At 44.6% G+C, this 16688-nt stretch overlaps 5 protein-coding genes across 5 annotated transcripts; 2 read left to right on the top strand and 3 right to left on the bottom strand.

Annotated features, from left to right (window-relative positions):
• Window positions 1–1151: 1151 nt before the first annotated feature.
• On the top strand, window positions 1152–4403 carry EAF02_011118 (uncharacterized protein; the record flags this gene model as incomplete). The annotated part of the gene is made up of 4 exons (XM_038907166.1): window positions 1152–1233; window positions 1280–3619; window positions 3672–3780; window positions 3830–4403. 4 exons carry the CDS (start codon window positions 1152–1154, stop codon window positions 4401–4403), a joined length of 3105 nt encoding a protein of 1034 aa, XP_038753192.1.
• Window positions 4404–4506: 103 nt separating this feature from the next.
• Window positions 4507–4866, bottom strand: EAF02_011117 (uncharacterized protein; the record flags this gene model as incomplete). The annotated part of the gene is made up of 1 exon (XM_038907165.1): window positions 4507–4866. One exon carries the CDS (start codon window positions 4864–4866, stop codon window positions 4507–4509), a length of 360 nt encoding a protein of 119 aa, XP_038753191.1.
• Window positions 4867–5128: 262 nt separating this feature from the next.
• EAF02_011116 (uncharacterized protein) lies at window positions 5129–8174 on the top strand (the record flags this gene model as incomplete). The annotated part of the gene is made up of 4 exons (XM_038907164.1): window positions 5129–5203; window positions 5447–6465; window positions 6525–7149; window positions 7202–8174. The coding sequence occupies exons 2-4, from the start codon at window positions 5469–5471 to the stop codon at window positions 8172–8174; spliced, it is 2595 nt and encodes an 864-aa protein (XP_038753190.1). The 5' UTR covers window positions 5129–5203; window positions 5447–5468.
• Window positions 8175–10764: 2590 nt separating this feature from the next.
• On the bottom strand, window positions 10765–13366 carry EAF02_011115 (uncharacterized protein; the record flags this gene model as incomplete). Its single annotated transcript, XM_038907163.1, has 5 exons — window positions 10765–11217; window positions 11266–11580; window positions 11636–12613; window positions 12668–12942; window positions 13063–13366. 5 exons carry the CDS (start codon window positions 13364–13366, stop codon window positions 10765–10767), a joined length of 2325 nt encoding a protein of 774 aa, XP_038753189.1.
• Window positions 13367–15732: 2366 nt separating this feature from the next.
• EAF02_011114 (uncharacterized protein) lies at window positions 15733–16480 on the bottom strand (the record flags this gene model as incomplete). The annotated part of the gene is made up of 5 exons (XM_038907162.1): window positions 15733–15780; window positions 15819–15875; window positions 15994–16089; window positions 16275–16374; window positions 16419–16480. 5 exons carry the CDS (start codon window positions 16478–16480, stop codon window positions 15733–15735), a joined length of 363 nt encoding a protein of 120 aa, XP_038753188.1.
• Between the last annotated feature and the right edge of the window lie 208 nt (window positions 16481–16688).

Here is a 16688-nt window from a genome sequence, read left to right as displayed (position 1 = left end):
ATGTATCATTTAAGAGAAAATATAAGGTCAATTGATCCCAGATTATTACTACTGAGATCGAGATAGGACACATGCTCATCGCGAACCCTAATATTATTTGCTTGAGCTACCTAGGTAGGTAAATATTCATTATGTTTACTAAGGTTGGTGAATGGATGGAAACTGCACTACTTACTTACCCGATACTACAGCAACAACAGCATCCCCCGGTTTTCCCTTCCCATCCATTCTCTAGGTGAAAATGAATATTGAATATGTGTTACCCGGCTCAGATGCCAAGGTATTTAGAGGTGTGATTCTTAACATCTGTGCCGAGCGATATTACATGAAAATAGAGCACTGGCGTTGGACTAAATGACCACAAGCGCACAGGGAGATTTATTTGTCCAGTGCTGTGGATGAAGTATTCGATATCACGGTTCCAACGGAAAGCTTGTTCTTGTGTGAAGTTTATCACTCGATTAGAGAGAGGGGGGTTCCCTGCTTGGATCAAGTAACTTAGTTACACAAGCTTTGATTGAGAAGAGTTCGAAGAAGCGAAGTGTACCTCACACTAGACCATTAGGAATCCTATCACCATTCATGTGCTGTGCCGTTTTGAGATAGGGCGCATTCGTTCTGACTTTACAGCTAGAGCTGTGGAATTTTAGAGAGGAACGGAACATTCTACAACGAATTCTAAATTCATTGTCATACATGAGAGCTTAGGAGGTAACCAATCGTAGGAAGCAACCTTGCAGCATGTCTTCGGGCAGATACTGTAGCCCTTAAGCAGTGTTCCTGTATAAATCGACATTCAGTGCGCCATTCTTTGCAATAACCTGACAAACCCATCAGTTATCTCAAGTTCAGTGACCCCAGAAAATCTAACTCAATATGAGGTTGGTCATTTCAACAGTGGTGAATCGTAACATTTTCTTGAAAATGGATGGTCGAATGATGTTGGGTGTCCGGCAAAGTCTCGGTAAAACTACCCATCGTCATCTGTACTAGATAGTTGAGAGGGTACAACACGAAAACAAAACTACATGCGCCAATGGATGAAACAGCTCACAACCTGAATGGATGTTTGGAAATAATATGCACTGAGAATCGATGAATGGTGCCCCAGCTATAATCTTCATTTTATTTAAAGCTGGCTGTTAGACGCCATGCTTTCCGCCTTTACAGCTCAACCCATTGTTGAGCTTCGCCAACGAGACAAATCGAAGATCGAGTCCGTACTTGCATTTGGTAGGTTCGCAGTTCGAGCAGAGAGACTTCAACTAATACTTTATAGGCGATAGGTTACTAGTAGGTCTGAATACTGGCAGTTTACGCATATATCAAGTCAACGAAACCCCAGGCAATGTCGGTTTACTTCGAGAAGTCGAGAAGTTCTCTACTCGAGCAATAGAGCAACTCGCACGAATAAAAGAAGCCAACGTTTTGATATCTCTATCCAATTATTATGTGTCGATTCACGATTTACAGACATACGCTTTACAGGAACAGTTGACGAGGACTAAAAATGCCTCCACTTTCGCCGTTACATCAAATATTGTCAAAGATCCAGCTACGGGGATACCAGAAATTATATCAAGACTTGCGGTAGCTGTAAAAAGAAGGTTGTTAGTATGGTCTTGGTATCAATCCGAGATATCATCCGAGACGACGGAGATAACGCTCGCAGAATCCATTCGAACCTTGACTTGGGCATCCGCTACCAAGATCATCTGCGGCATGAACTCTGGATATGTCATTGTAGATGTCAACACGCAAGAAGTCGAAGATATTGTTGGACCAGGAGCTATTGGAGGTGCGACCAGCAACCAGGGCGGTAGATTTGGTGGCATGGGCTCTGCAAGCATGGGTTACATGGGCCTCGGAGGCTATATACCCAAGCCATTGGCAACGAAACTCGCAGACGGAGAGATCCTGCTTGCAAAGGATATCAACTCCCTTTTTATTACCTCGGAAGGAAAACCAATGGAAAAAAGACAAATCCCTTGGCAGTCCGCGCCAGACGCTCTTGGATATTCATATCCGTATATTATTACTCTTCAAGCGCCGTCTAAAGGAGTACTTGAGGTTAGGAATCCAGATACCCTATCACTTTTGCAATCAATACCGCTCCCGAATGCAAATCAGCTCCATTTTCCACCTCCGAATATTAGCCTGGCACACGCCGGGAAGGGATTCCATGTGGCTAGTGAGCGATGTATATGGCGAATGGGTGCTACGGATTATGATTCTCAGATTGACGAGCTTGTAGCAAAAGGACGCTACGATGAATCACTGAGTATCCTTAATATGCTTGAAGATGCACTACTGCATAATAAACTCGAACGGGTACAGCAGGTTGAAGCTCTCAAGTCGAAACTTTACTTTGATCAACAAATCGAGCAAGCTCAGACTCTATTTAATCAACGCAGATATCGTGCAGCGATTGATATATTTATTGCTATTGAAGCACCTCCAGAACGTGTGATCAAATTATACCCGAAAGCTATAGCCGGCGATCTCTCAATCGTCGAGGAGAACAACGGGGATGTAGAAACAGACAACGATGAATCTAATGGTAGCGCAAACAGCGATTCAGATTCTAAAGAATCATTGAAACCAGCTGCAGTGAAGAAGTTGATCAGAAATCATCAGAAATCTAGCTCAGATACATCATCAGTCAGATCCTTCATGAGACATGATAACTCAGACAACGACAATGCAAGTATCAAAGCAGTCCCTGTTGAGGATGGTCCGCTTGAAGGCAAAGACCTTATTACAGCGGCCAAGGAGCTAAATGCATTTCTTGTGGATGCGCGAACCAGATTGAAGAAGTTCCTAGATTCTGAGACTGGCAAAATCATTCCTCCTAAAGAAAATGGTCACGGAGGAGCACCTGAACCGACGTTTGACTCCCTCTTGGCTGCCCCCGAGTCCGAAACCGAAGCTGATCATGACCGGGAGCAAAAGCTGTTGGAAACAGCAAAATTGGTAGACACAACTCTTTTCCGCTCCTATATGCTATCAATGCCCAGTTTGGCGGGACCACTCTTTCGGTTGCCGAATTTCTGTGACCCAGATGTGGTTAATGAGAAGCTCTTAGAGACTGGAAGATACAATGATCTCGTTGATTTCTTCCATGGCAAAAAACTGCATCGTCCTGCTCTTGAGCTTCTCAAGAAGTTTGGCATGGGAAACGAAGAGAATGAAGAAGCACCAACACTATATGGACCCCAGAGAACTATTGGATATCTACAACACTTGCCTCCCGAGATGATTGATTTGATTCTTGAATTTGCTGAATGGCCTCTACGAGCTGATCCCGATCTTGGTATGGAGATATTCCTAGCAGATACAGAGAATGCGGAAACGTTGCCGAGGGAGAGAGTCCTCAATTTCTTGCACGACATTGACATCAGTTTCGAGATTAGGTATTTGGAGCATGTGATCAATGAACTCAATGACTTGACGCCCGATTTTCATAATCGACTCGTTGGTGCATGTATGCAAGAATTAGACCAACGTCAGGACAGAGATTCTGAGGAGTGGAAAGATTTAATGGGACGAATGGTATCGTTCTTGCGGTCGAGTAACATATATTCATGCGGGAGAGCCTTTGGGTTGATAGACAGAAAAGGTTGGTGTCAATTGTCAAAGGTGCAGCGTAAAGTTATTAACATTCACCATAGATTCTCATTTCTACGAAGCTCAGGCTGTGGTATTAAGTAACATGGGTTCACATAAACAGGCTCTCGAGATATATGTATTCAAGATCAAGGACTTTGAGAAGGCAGAGGAGTGAGTTCTGACAGGTACTTGTTGAAATTGCTTATGTTAACATGGTCAGATATTGTAATCGGGTCCATATGAACCAAGAAGCTTCAACCTCATCGCCAATTCCTACCCATCGGGCTACGACATCTGAGTCGGATGACCCACTGCCTTCTATATACCACACCCTTCTTTCTTTATATTTGAAGCCACTACCCCCGTATAAACCGAACTGGCCACCTGCTTTGGAACTTCTATCCAGGCACGGATCCCGTCTGCCCGCATCCTCAACTCTTGATTTGATTCCGGAGAAGCTTCCCGTGGCAGAACTCGAATCATATTTCCGTGGTCGTATACGAGCGGCGAATTCGATTGTCAGTGAATCCCGAATTGTGGCAGGTTTGAGAAAGAGTGAAGTTGTGCGTGCACAAGCAACATTGTTACTAGGGGATGGTTTACCGAATGGTCAGGGAGGAAGGAATAGGAGAGTCGTCGTAAGTGATGAGAGAGTATGCGGTGTTTGCCATAAGAGATTGGGAGGAAGTGTTATCGCCGTCTTGCCGGATAGTTCTGTTGTACATTATGGGTGTTTGAGTCGAGCGAATGTGCAACGCCCATCTTCGTCGCGGGGTTCGTGGGGAGGACGATGATATTTAGATTGTGTGAATGGTAATAGCTACATAGCGACGGAGTTTTTGGGACAACCGGTAGTGCAGCATCAAATATCGAATATTGTAATCATGAAGAAACACTTCAATCTTCCTCTTCCACGACCTCCTCCCCATAATTGTCTTCTTCCTTGGCTTCATCAATTACCCCACCATGAATCTTTGATCCATCTGCACTTTCAGCTTCTCGTAGTTTATCCTCCTCCATTCGTGCAGTCAGTTCCTTATTGATCTTTTCTTGCATTTCCCCTGTAGCTTTGCGTAATGCCCCTAAATATGCGGTTCTCTCACTGACTTTGTCGGATGCAGGCGGCGTAGGTAATTTATGGACGTGCTCAAACTTTTCGTTGTTTGGGGAAGCATATGTTGCCAACAGGACTTGGTACGGAGTGTCAGGATCAGCCGCAGAGGCAGAAGTGGTGGCGGGTGTATCTGACATGGTCATTGTCTCTTTATCTTGTTCCTTTTATTTCTGGGTAGGTAGGTATTCGCAGAATCACAAAGCGTTGTGGAGGAGATCTTCTGTGATTCGATTCTTTCAATCGTTGTTTTGTTTCTTTAAGTTTTTTCGGATTTTATCTGACGCCGGAGACCAGGTTTAGAATCCCCCGCGAAACTCCAAACAAAGTCCAAACTACGATTTTACGGGCTAGAATCAACGAATACGAAAGAGTAAGGAAAGCTTAAGCCTGAGTACTCGTAATATCACTCCCCAGCCAGGTATCAGACATGGATTAAACTTGATAAGGTCATATTGATCAAATAATCCTACCGTCGCATTGGTATTCAACCCCATTCTTTAGATCCTTCCTCGATATTCATAACCTCCACAACCAACAACATCATTTTTAGATTCTATCATCGAATCTACTTCTCTCTTTCGTTCTTTCTCCTTTCTTCGTTTTTCGTTCTTCTTTCTTGACTATCTTGCGGAAATGTTCAAGACACAGCGTTCGTTCGCTACAATCAACGCCCCGCTGTTGTACCCTGAAAGATACGGAAGACTAACGCAAAACATATAAAAGTCCCACTTCCAGCAAGACAACCATGTCACAGTCAACAGGCCCTTCTCTGCCAAGGGCACCAGGGAGCTTCTCTCCAATTGTGCAACAGTCCTCATCGTCTCAAGGACCCGCACTGCGAAGAATTGAGTCCTCATCATCTCAAGATTTACCTCCACCTCCCTCCCTTGGCAGCAGAGTTCGTCCACAATCGCAGAATGCGCCTGCCCCTCCACGTCCTTTTTACGCCCAATCGACCAAGAGCAACTCAAGCACCACCAGCTTACAGAACTTCTCACGGCCAACACTCGCGCAAGTACGAACTGATATCGGTGGTACGCCATTGAGGAATGCGTCGCCTCTTACTGCAATAGCTTCGAAATCATCCATCAGTGATTTCAAAGTTCACGGCCGCAAGCATTCACAAACTCAAGGTTCTTTCGAAGCTTATTTACCAACTGCCGCATCATCCAATCTGGGAAGCATGTCAAATCTAAACACGGGGCTCTCTGCGAGTCATATAGCTGCCCAGGCTGCTATGCAACACCAAGCGCAGCATGCGCGCCAAAGGTCCCAGACTGTGCCAACTCCTCAATTGGATACTTCATCAAATAGCTCGGGAAGCAGAAGACCTTCCAAGGGACCCATTTCACCACCGCTCTTAAGTTTGACGGAAGCTTCAGCTCCCAGGGATACTAATTTTGGGGGACAAGGATATCATAATGGATTACTTGGGACAGGATCGAGTGTTGCTCAAACAGCTGCCAATGTTGTGTTTCCAAAGTCTCCCGGATCATCGCCAGCATTGACACCCACAGAATTTGAACAACGAAATCTTGCTCATGTTCAAGCTCAAGCAAAAGCCCAAGCCCAAGCCCAGTTATTACAGGCACAAGCGCAAGCGCAGTCACAAGCACAAGCTCAAGCTCAAGCCGAAAAACCTGCCAAAATGGAGAAGTCCAAAGTCAAATTGTTTTCGAGGCCTGGAAAGATCGGCATAAGTAAGGATAAAGAAGCGAAATCCGGAGGTCTTCCAAGTCCCAGTATGGTTATTCCTATGTATCCAAGACATTGGTAAAACACTCAGCTAACAGTTATACAGATGCTTCAGGCGCTCCGAGTATGTACAGCATGGCGAATTCTTCTTCGGCGACGATACGACCAGTCGATACATCACAACCAGAAAAAGAAAAAGACAAGGAGAAACATAAACATCATTTCCTGTCACGGCAGAAACACAAGCTGAGCAGCAAAGACGATCATCATTTACCATTGTCATCGGCGGCCTCGAACTCCAAACCCGTAGATCCAAGTGCGCCCAGTAGCTTGTATAACTTCAACCTTCCACCGAGTCCAGGCCCTACATCTACAAGTTTTGCGAAAAGTATGAGTGGCCTAGATCTAAGACATGGAGGAAGGGCATTAAGAGAAAAGAAAAAAGAAGAGAAAAGCGAGACCTTGAGGGAAGGAGAATTATCATATCAAAATAGTAACGAATGGCCTGGACCATCTAGTCTTGGTTCAGCAGGTGCATCATCATACTTAGGTCCTGCGGGGGCAGGATATCCTTCTAGCCTTTATAGTGTTGACACAGCGGATTTGGGGAAGTATGGACTGAATAACATGGGAGCAGACGATGCATGGCCGTTTTTAAAAGCAAAACTACTTGCCATATTCGAGGGCGAAGACTTAAGGTTATGTGTGGAAGATCTCAATCGTCTAGTCACGTAAGTATTAATCAGCCCCTTTGAATTTTCCAATTTCCTAACAACTTTCTAGTACCCATATTCAACGCTGTATACAAAAAAGATGCCCAAATCATGTTATAGAGGACTTGCAAGAGTTACTCGAAACAGGCTTTAGATCCCTTGACCAAACTTTGCGTCGAACCCCTGATGAACGCCTCATACCACACCTTGTAGAAATGTGGCTCTTTACTTTCACAACCGTGCTTCCTTACATGCAAGCCGTGTTTCTCCCGCTCGATCTCGAATTTTCTGGCCACGGACCCCTCATGTCACCAGAAGTAGCGCGCGAGACCTGGGGCGTTATTTCTTCATCTCAATCCAACTCCTCTTCCAATGTTCCTGCAGGTCGCGCTCTCGAGGTGCGCAGAATAGTACTTATAGCATACCGCGACACAGTAATTATTCCTCGTTACGAAACACTGAAAGGGTTATTTTCTCGCCTGTCCCTCGATTCTATTAGTCTCAGCCTTCCAAACTCGGATATGAGATCCCCAAGTCCAGATAGTCAAGGTAGACCAGGAACAGCCATCAGTTTAGATCCGAGCCATGGATCTTATTCGTCTCAAAATACCACGCTTTTAGGAGGCGGCAGTTCAGCGGGTGATAATTCTGGTTCACGTTCTCGAGCAATCTCAAATGTCAGCTATGGATCCGAACATTCTGCAGGTGGAGGTCTTGGTATTTCCGGAATGCCGCCTCCTCCAAGACCATTCACACCAAGTAGTACCCATCCAGCGTTGACGTATGGGTTGAGTGCGCGAGAAAGAAGACAGGCAAATGTAGAAGATTCGTCTAAGAAACTTACAGAAGCTGTGGGTAGAATGTTACAATGTGTGAGTGTACTTAGTAGTGTGGGTATACGAGCGGGCAATGATTCAAGTCAGGAGAAGATGGAAGACTTGGGACGGGGTCTTAAGTTGAATTGGTTAGGGAGAGGAAGGACAGGGAGAAATAGAAGGGGGTTGGTGGGTGGCAGAGTGGGACAACCGGGGGCGAATTTGTGATGGGTTATGAGTATGCACAAGGAGGGTTTCAAGGCTACCTGGTGTTTGGTTCTCTTCTTTTTGGGTTGGTTATGATTGATGGGTTGATGGGCAGGTCGGTATCTAGGTAAATACAGGATTTGTGAATTAGGTGTCTGGTGGGATCATGTCTTCTGGCATTGGAATCGGTCCCGGTATTGGTGGTTATGGAGGGTCACTGTTTTAACTGCAATTTTCCATCGCTCTTGTAGAAGATGGGTGAGAGACTGTACTCTCTAAATGGTTCGGCTGGCTTGCTTTGTTAATGGTTTGATTGGTGCGATGAGTCTGGACTGTAAAATATATTATTGGGAGGGTACGATGGAACATCTGTATATATATGTACGAATATGATGAATTAAAAAATGAGAAAAATTATATAGAACCTGATATTTTGCAGGAATTTGATGGACTTGAGCAGTGTTTCAATACTCGTCCTTGTATTTGCTGTGGATAGGTTGAGAGCTTGGGGGGGGGGGGTATTGAAAGAGATAAAAACACGCACCACCAGTATTATTATGACGTTCTATCCCCGCCCAGCTCAAAGAAGTCCCGAGCATTGAGCATGCAATTGTTAATCCTCAAGCTCCCTCAAAACCCCTAAGCCAACCTCAACTCTACTCAACTCGCAAATCGAAACATTCAAACCATCAAATACCCACCTTCATCTTTCCTCCCGCTTTCCCCTGACTTACCCCATCCCGTCTTTTCTTCCCCTCTTCATCCTCCTTTTTCCGCAATCATATCAACTCGCCAACTAAGCAAGCCCTTTCTCTCTCTCAACCGGTTGTTCTAGAAATCCAAGTCTCTAAATCCCACACATGAACAAAACATCCAAATCAAAACCTTTCCTCCTAAATCCTGCATCCTCTCAAGTCCTCACGCAGTACCAACCAGCACACATATATCCACGAAGCGAGTGATAACTCAGCCCATTCCAAAAGATCTAGGAGATGCGAGTAAGTAAGTAAGTGATAGCAGGCGCAGAGCAAAGAAAGGCTCGAGTATGCGATTTCTTCACCGGATTTGAGATGTCCTTTTATCCATTTTGATCTACGACGCCGAGTTTTATATCGATGTCGCGTTTTTGCTCATTCGCATTTATCGCATTGTAAACCTACTATGTTAGCTGGAGTTTAATGAAATCCGGAAACGACGCGAATTCTCGTCGCTGAGTAGTGAGTTTCTCGTCATGATGTAGAGATTGTGAAAGGTGTGTGTATGTACATGTACTTGAGCAGAGACCCTCTCATTTGAGAACGTCTTGCAGAGCGATCTTAGGTTACAGGAGGAAGGAGAATATTTCTTGGACATATACCTGTCTGTGTGAGAGCTAAAGCCATCGACGACTACTGGTAATTTACTCTCGTTTGTAGCCTGATTGTCGGTTAGGGAGGGCAGTGGTCTATACTTGTTGAATCGAATTGTTGTGTATAATATTTTATTAGTGAATGTGAGAATTAGAGAAAGAAGAAAATGCTTTTGTGACTAGCGGATCGCGAGCAGATATGTCTGTAATAAAGTGAGTATGCAAAATATAACTGTTGATGCGAAGTACACATTGTTTATAGGCTTCATACTCAGGATAGTGACTTTCATGACCAATTTCAATGAGTACCCTCCCTCCAGATATTATTTTGTACAACAGATATCAAACATAAATCGTTCCGTGTTAACTTTGAAGGTATTTTGATTACTTGTTCATTCATCTTTCTAGTGTTTTATCACCACACTATACTATACTCCTTCCGAGTCAGTCATCGCACACTAGTCTCTTGTCTGACTTCTACACCATTTTATCCCATTTGAACTTCATTTCCATTCAATCACCTCGACTCTCTTCCCCGGCTCCACCCCTTTCTCCATCCACATGCCACCTAGTTCATTTTCCGTTTTCCAGCCCGCTCTCCCGGCTCCCCCTTCCAACAATTCACTTCGCTTCCAACCGCCTGCTCAAGTATCCATATCCTCCCACTACCCCCAAAACCCCAAGCCACGGGTATAGCATAGCAAAAAATAGTAATAAAAAAATGCACCGCGACGTTCCCGCCGCCTCTTACATAGAAAAACACCCGACCCTCACACCAAAAATGTGAATAGTATACAAGGAATATTACCACCAAAACTAATGACAATCCAATTCCATATCCCTTCCCCTTCCGTAGCCCAATACTCCGTCCCAAAGAATCAAAATTTCGCCATTCTCCCTTTAGTAAAACGAAGCGTAAAAGAGATTCGACAACACGCCAAGTACGTATGTAAGAGTTTTATGTAGAAACTGTTCTGTGCGCCAACGCTTGTTAATATAGACCTGGTGCATTTCCCCACTTGTGAAAAGGCATAAAAATAAATAATAAATAATATGACAGACTGACAGCTTCCTCATGAAGCTTGTGATTGACTGAAAAGCCAGAATGTATTTTGGATGGTTGATTTATGTTGTCGGATGGAAGTAAAGTCTCGATGAGAATCGCGAACCTCTGGTGATCACTCTCCTTTCAAAAATATTCAGACGTTGATTTGGTTTGAAACGATTACAGTATGCCTGTTTCGTTGGGCCTTAGAATTTTTTTCAAGCGGGATTTCCTTTTTGTCTCTTCGTTATGCGTGGACTAGGTTTGACGTTGTTTTTTCCTGTCCCGTTGGCTTGTCCATCTTCTTCGGCCTTGACTGTACTTGGTCTTCTTCGTTTGTTACTCGCATTGGGACTTGTGTTTGCGCTTGGGCCACTTGACGTGGTTCCATGTTGACTCTGTTGGAGCTGCATACCTGGAGCTTGGGCTGGACTACCCATCATATGAGGTGACCCTTCTGGTATTTGTAAGTGTGCAGCTGCAGGAGAAGCACCAATCGGGAAATTAACCATTGCCGGTGTTCGTGGACCCGAGGGGTTTTGAGGACCACCGTTTGCTCCATTGCTATTCACTTGGGCCATGTATGCGTCTATGGCTTTATAGGGAGTAAGTGTTGGGTTTGTTTGCAGATAGCTCATTAAAGGATTCATTTGAGCCAAAACCTCATTCATCTATGATTGTTAGAAAAATAGCGTGCCTAGGGTTTAGATTAAACATACCTCAAGAAATCGAAACACCATAGGTGTGATTCCAGTGTATTGAGTCAGTTTCGTGTCCGGTAGGTCGAAATCAGGAGGAGGATTCGGTGGAGATTTCATCATCTTTTGTTTCTTTTTGTTCATTTCGGGCGATGGTTTACCATCAGGTCCATTGTTCATGGATTTCCAATCTTTTACCCAATTGTGAATTGGCCTTGCTCTGTCTATAGCCATGCTACGGGGAACATACTCCTGATGACTACGAGTCTCGAAGTCAAGTAGCTCGAGCTTTTGATCCCCATCAAAATGAGCGCGAAGTATGCCATTTGAGACCAGCTAAATTCACTTAGTACAAAAACCTGAAACTTCATGGAATCAATCAATGACTTACGTGAGAGCCATCTTCAAACCAGTAGACAAAACTTGAGTTCTGACTTTCAATGTAATGACCATTTAGCGGCAATTCCTTTTCAGTCCCTTTCTCAAAAATCATCTGCATGTTCGTAACACCACTTTCGAAGTGGGTATGAAAGTATCTCGGCATCGCAGGTGATGTTATCTCGTACTGTTTCTCACGGACGTTATCTTGGGGATTGTACGAATATGTCGAATAGCGTAGAACCCCCCCTCGGGAGAAAAACCTCTCCGCAAAGCTTCCCCAATATGCTAAGTCGTCCTTTTCTTTCATGGACTCGGCATTCAGCCGAGAAACGCCAGTTGCCTCGTAAAAGCCTACCGGCTTGACGACCTTGCAAAAACCACCGAGATGATCACTAAATTGTACCAATCGCATTAGGCATTGCCCCTTTAATTTTTCTCCTTGTCTAGTCTGCTGCTGCTGCTGTTGTTGTAGCATTGCAGCAGCGTGCTGTTGCTGTTGTTGCTGCTGCTGTTGCTGTTGCTGAAGAGCCCCCGTTGGTTGCTGAGCTTGGGCTTGCTGAGCTTGAGCTTGCTGGGCTTGGGCTTGTTGAGCTTGAGCCTGAATGGCTGCTTGGAGAGCGGCTGGCGGTGGTGCTTGAGGTTGAGGTGTTGAGGCCGATTGAGGTGGCTGATTCTGAACCTGGGATTGGTTTTGGTTCTGTTGTTGAGATACAGCAGCGGCCGCCTGAGCCTGCGCTTGGGCTTGGGCCTGAGCTTGCTGGGCTTGAACCGCTTGAGCCTGAGCATGAGCTTGTTGTTGCTGTTGTTGTTGCTGCTGTTGTTGCTGCTGTTGGTGCTGCTGCTGCTGCTGTTGTTGTTGCTGTTGCGCAAGGTGTTGTTGTTGGAGTTGTTGCATTTGCTGGGCAGTCATCTGGGGATGTCCTGCTTGGCCATTCGGTCCATGATTTTGAGCATTTTGTTGGTGCATTGCGAGCATCATCTGTTGAGTCTAACACAAATAAGTGTTAGTATATGATTTGTGGCATTTGTGAGTCCCCCTTACCTGCTGATGTGCTTGTTGTTGATTGACGTTGTCTTGAGCCATCTGTTGTTGCTGGGCAAGATGCTGTGGTAGATTTACCGGACGAGCCATTCCGGGGGTACCATGTCGCATTGCAAATTGAGCGTTCATTTGATTTGGGTTCATCCCATGCATATTTACAGGCATTCCGTTTGGCATTCCACCGCCGCTGTATTGTTGTTGTAGTTGGATCTGGCGCTGCCTGGCTGCTTGTTGTTGTAACATTTGATGATGCATTAACTGCGGATTTGCGTTCACTGGAAAGGATCATCGTTAGCATAACGAGGCGTTGAGGATAAGGTGCAGAGCACGAATTCAAAGCATCTGTACAAAACATTGGAGAGAAAAGAGAACAGGTGATAGGAGGTCCGACTTACTCATCTGTTGTTGTTGCTGCTGTTGGAACATTGCCGCTTGCGCCTGCTGATTTGGGTTCAAATGCTGTAGAGCATGTGCGTTTGGTCCAGCACCAGGTGGCATACCAGCCATCATAGCACCGGCTTGAGTGACTTGAGGACCACCTGGTCCAGAAACTCCCATGTGCATTTGTTGAGGCATACCTGGACCTGGTTGTCCTTGCTGACCCTGAGCATGAGGCATTCCCGCCATATGGCCCTGAGGAACGCCCTGATGTTGAAGTCCTGGATATGGTGAGTGTTGTTGTTGCAAACTCGTCATCATCTTGTTTAAGGTCGATTATCCACGGAATGTGGATATCGAACAATATCGTTCAAGCAAGTAACATGCGCCTCGAGCCACAATTTCCACCTCCGCCGTTGTTCAATAGAACGATGTCTGCCACGATCTTCTGCTTGATTCACGCCACGGCCGAATGAATTCCTTCAATTGTCTCCTCGAATCTATATCGTTGTCGTGGGGTGTTGAATACAATGTCGTCGCGAGTAATGAACAAACTAAACCCCGATCGCGCACGATAATCACACTAAAGTGGGTACTCTTTCTGAACCGCGAATGGTGTCGGGATTTCGAAATTCGAAAACCACAATATCACGACAAGTCGAGGTATTTTGTGCAAATAATTAAAGGGAAGTTTGATCGGTAGATGAGTACCCGGAATGAAAGTGCGACGATCAATGCCGTGTGAAAAAAAGCCGCCTACAAGGCAAATAAATGATAAAAGATGTCAGGTAAAGCCGTGTTTTTGCCCCGTCCTGCCTTCAACCTCGCCGATTTGTAATTTTTGGGAGCGATGGTAGATAGAATAATGAACAATGATTAATTAATTACTTTGGAACCACTACTATCTCTGAATGGTAGGGAAGGAAGTGAATTGCGCGAAGTTATCAAATGCAAAGGAGAATCCGGGGGGATGAATAACCCTATACCTTCTGGGCCTTATTTTAGGAATCCTTGTGAAGTTGTGTGTGTGGGTGGTGTGGTGGTTGTGGTTGAGGTTGTTCTTCTGTGGTTCAGGTCGAGAGAGAGGACCCTGTCACGATGGGAATTTTGGGGGGATCTAAGAGAAAATTGGTACACGAAACTCCGATTATGTTATGATGTGTGTCTACACTTTCCGTAGAAGTTATGTAGGGTAGGGTAGGTAGCTGGAGGTGGAGGAAGAGGGTGCTAAGTATAGAAGTCAGGGTGAGGTGCAGAGACCAAGTATGTAGTATCTAGGTATATGCTTCTATTGTGCAGGTATGACTAATGGAAAAGGTGGGAAGAAGAAGAAATGCGCCAATCAGATGAAAGGCGAATGTGGTGGATGGGAAAGGTCACCGTATGTCATTTGTACATGTTGATAACAGACTGCACAATAGGAAAACCACGTGGATTGTCATTGGATTATCGACGTGCGTCTACTCCCTCGACGACCTACCTCGATAGCTATCTATGTATCTATGTATGGAGTTATGCGGTTCTTTTCGCGTGAGGATTGTACTTTGTGCATGCAGACGAGGTATATGAATGTCTCAAGAATGATGGATTGATGGATGATTACTTTGCAGACCTCGGAGCTGAGTTTGGAAAAGTGTATCGGATCGACTGGCAGGTTTATTATTAGGTGTGGTACGAAGCTAGCTTTATCGGAATATCAAAGATCAATAACAGTGGTCTCTGGTGAAAAGTTGATGCCATGGTAAAGTGTGTTGTATAGAGCAGGTACTAGGCAGTTATGACGACCCAGTTTCAGTAGCCATGTTGCTCTCTGCAGTTCGAGTCCTTTGCAGAACAATAGTTATTGTCAACCACCTTTGGTCAGTATCGACCTATTGCACATTCTATTGCGTCTGCTAACGTATTCTTCACTGATTTTCCGCTCTTTCCTACGCATCTCTTTCTTTTGATCGCATATTAGCTAATCGGTCCCTGGGTACCGGTATGTTCAATTGCACATTTGACCGAAACGAGACACCGTACGCAAGAACTTTCTTCCTTTTCTCCTTGCTATCAGCTGGTTCCCACGTGCTAGCCAAAGAAAAAAGGTGGCAGGATTACAGCATTCGACACTTCCAGGCTAAACCAAATGAAGAGTAGCTCAGCATCATGTGATATGCAGACTAAAGTAATCCTAGTGCCATATCTGACATTCGCTTAGGGAAAGCTTTGACATCTCCAATATAAAAATTTATCTTCGATCGCGGGAGCTTCAAATTTTCTTTTTTCATATAACTTTTTCCATCTTCTTTTCATGCCCTACAGCAATTCTAAGATCCCATCTTCACGATGATTCTTATCATTGCAGTGGTCGCACATGTACAATGAGCGTGAAGCTCAATTAATAATGGTATGTCTGAATATTTTCTTTTCTCCTTCCCATACCCCTCCAAATCTAATGATGACAATTTCAATCGATACTTCTTTTCCCAAATTAATCGACCATGATTAAAATTACGCTGTTCGAGAGATACCCACGGGTTGATCTTGTTACTTGCCAGTACATGTTGTCTGAAAGATTCTTCTCACAATCTACATTTTCTCGCTGTGGTGTCGAGAATAATTTGCTGACCATCAAACAGAGTTCTTCTCTTTCGAGCTGCCTTATTTCTTATACGCGTAACGGATCGACATGCGCCAATGCGACATCAATAATCGCGGCACTCTTCTGCTGCACAACCATGTGGCTCAAAGTTCTGGGATTATGTTGTCATGGTTTAACAGCAATGCTTACAACCATGCATGATCCAACATGATCACTGCCGCAGCAAATCTTTTCGCGACTTAATTGCTATCTCATTTTGAAAAACTAATAAACAGTACATCGTCATTCTGCTTACATTTATCAAAGGTTAGTCTCTTTCACTTTTCACACTTTCCCCTACGCTTCACTATGATGAAACACATACCACATTCGCAGTTTTCACTCGAGTCCTCGCCTTAGAACCTAAATAGAGGACAGATGAGGGTATATCTTCCTTGGATGTCTGATCGAAGCAATCAATCTATCATTTTATTACTGTAGTATCTTGATGAACCCAAAACTAACATTGCTTCAAAGACAGGGCTCTTCTACACTATACTGTATCGATTGGAACACTGGCACAGTCGTTGAACTACATAGAATACACGAAATAATATAATATTTAACAGCAATACAATCCTTTTCAATGTGCTCCCCTTGGCGCACACGCGCATCCTTTTCCCTTTCCGCATTATACAACACTTCCCAAACACTCTGGCCCTTACCCCCTTTCCCATCGTGGATCGGTTCAACCTGTGGTATAGGCCTATTTTTGGAGGAAGAAGATTGATTTTTCGTCCGATTACTCACCGAGGTATCTTGAATCCTTTCGGGGGTTGTGGATATTTTGGTCCATATCTTTTGGCCGACATGCTTTGTTGCTCAGCGCAACCTTTAATAATTGCCATCACTCGCGACCTTACTTCAATATATATAAAAAATGCAATCTCTGAACCACTATACTCCATTTGAACTTGCCGTCACCAATTATGTGATGCCCTTTTGACTGAAAACTTCCAGCGGTATAGATTCCTTCCTCAGCTTTTGATCCTCACCGTCTTCTGCGATCGGAACTTCGTC

This window comes from Botrytis sinoallii (assembly GCF_014898435.1).
Source record: "Botrytis sinoallii strain Bc 23 chromosome Unknown BSIN_029, whole genome shotgun sequence".
Lineage (NCBI taxonomy): Eukaryota > Fungi > Ascomycota > Leotiomycetes > Helotiales > Sclerotiniaceae > Botrytis > Botrytis sinoallii.
The sequence above is the reverse complement of the archived record's forward strand: the minus strand, read 5'-3'. Positions and strand labels throughout refer to the sequence as shown.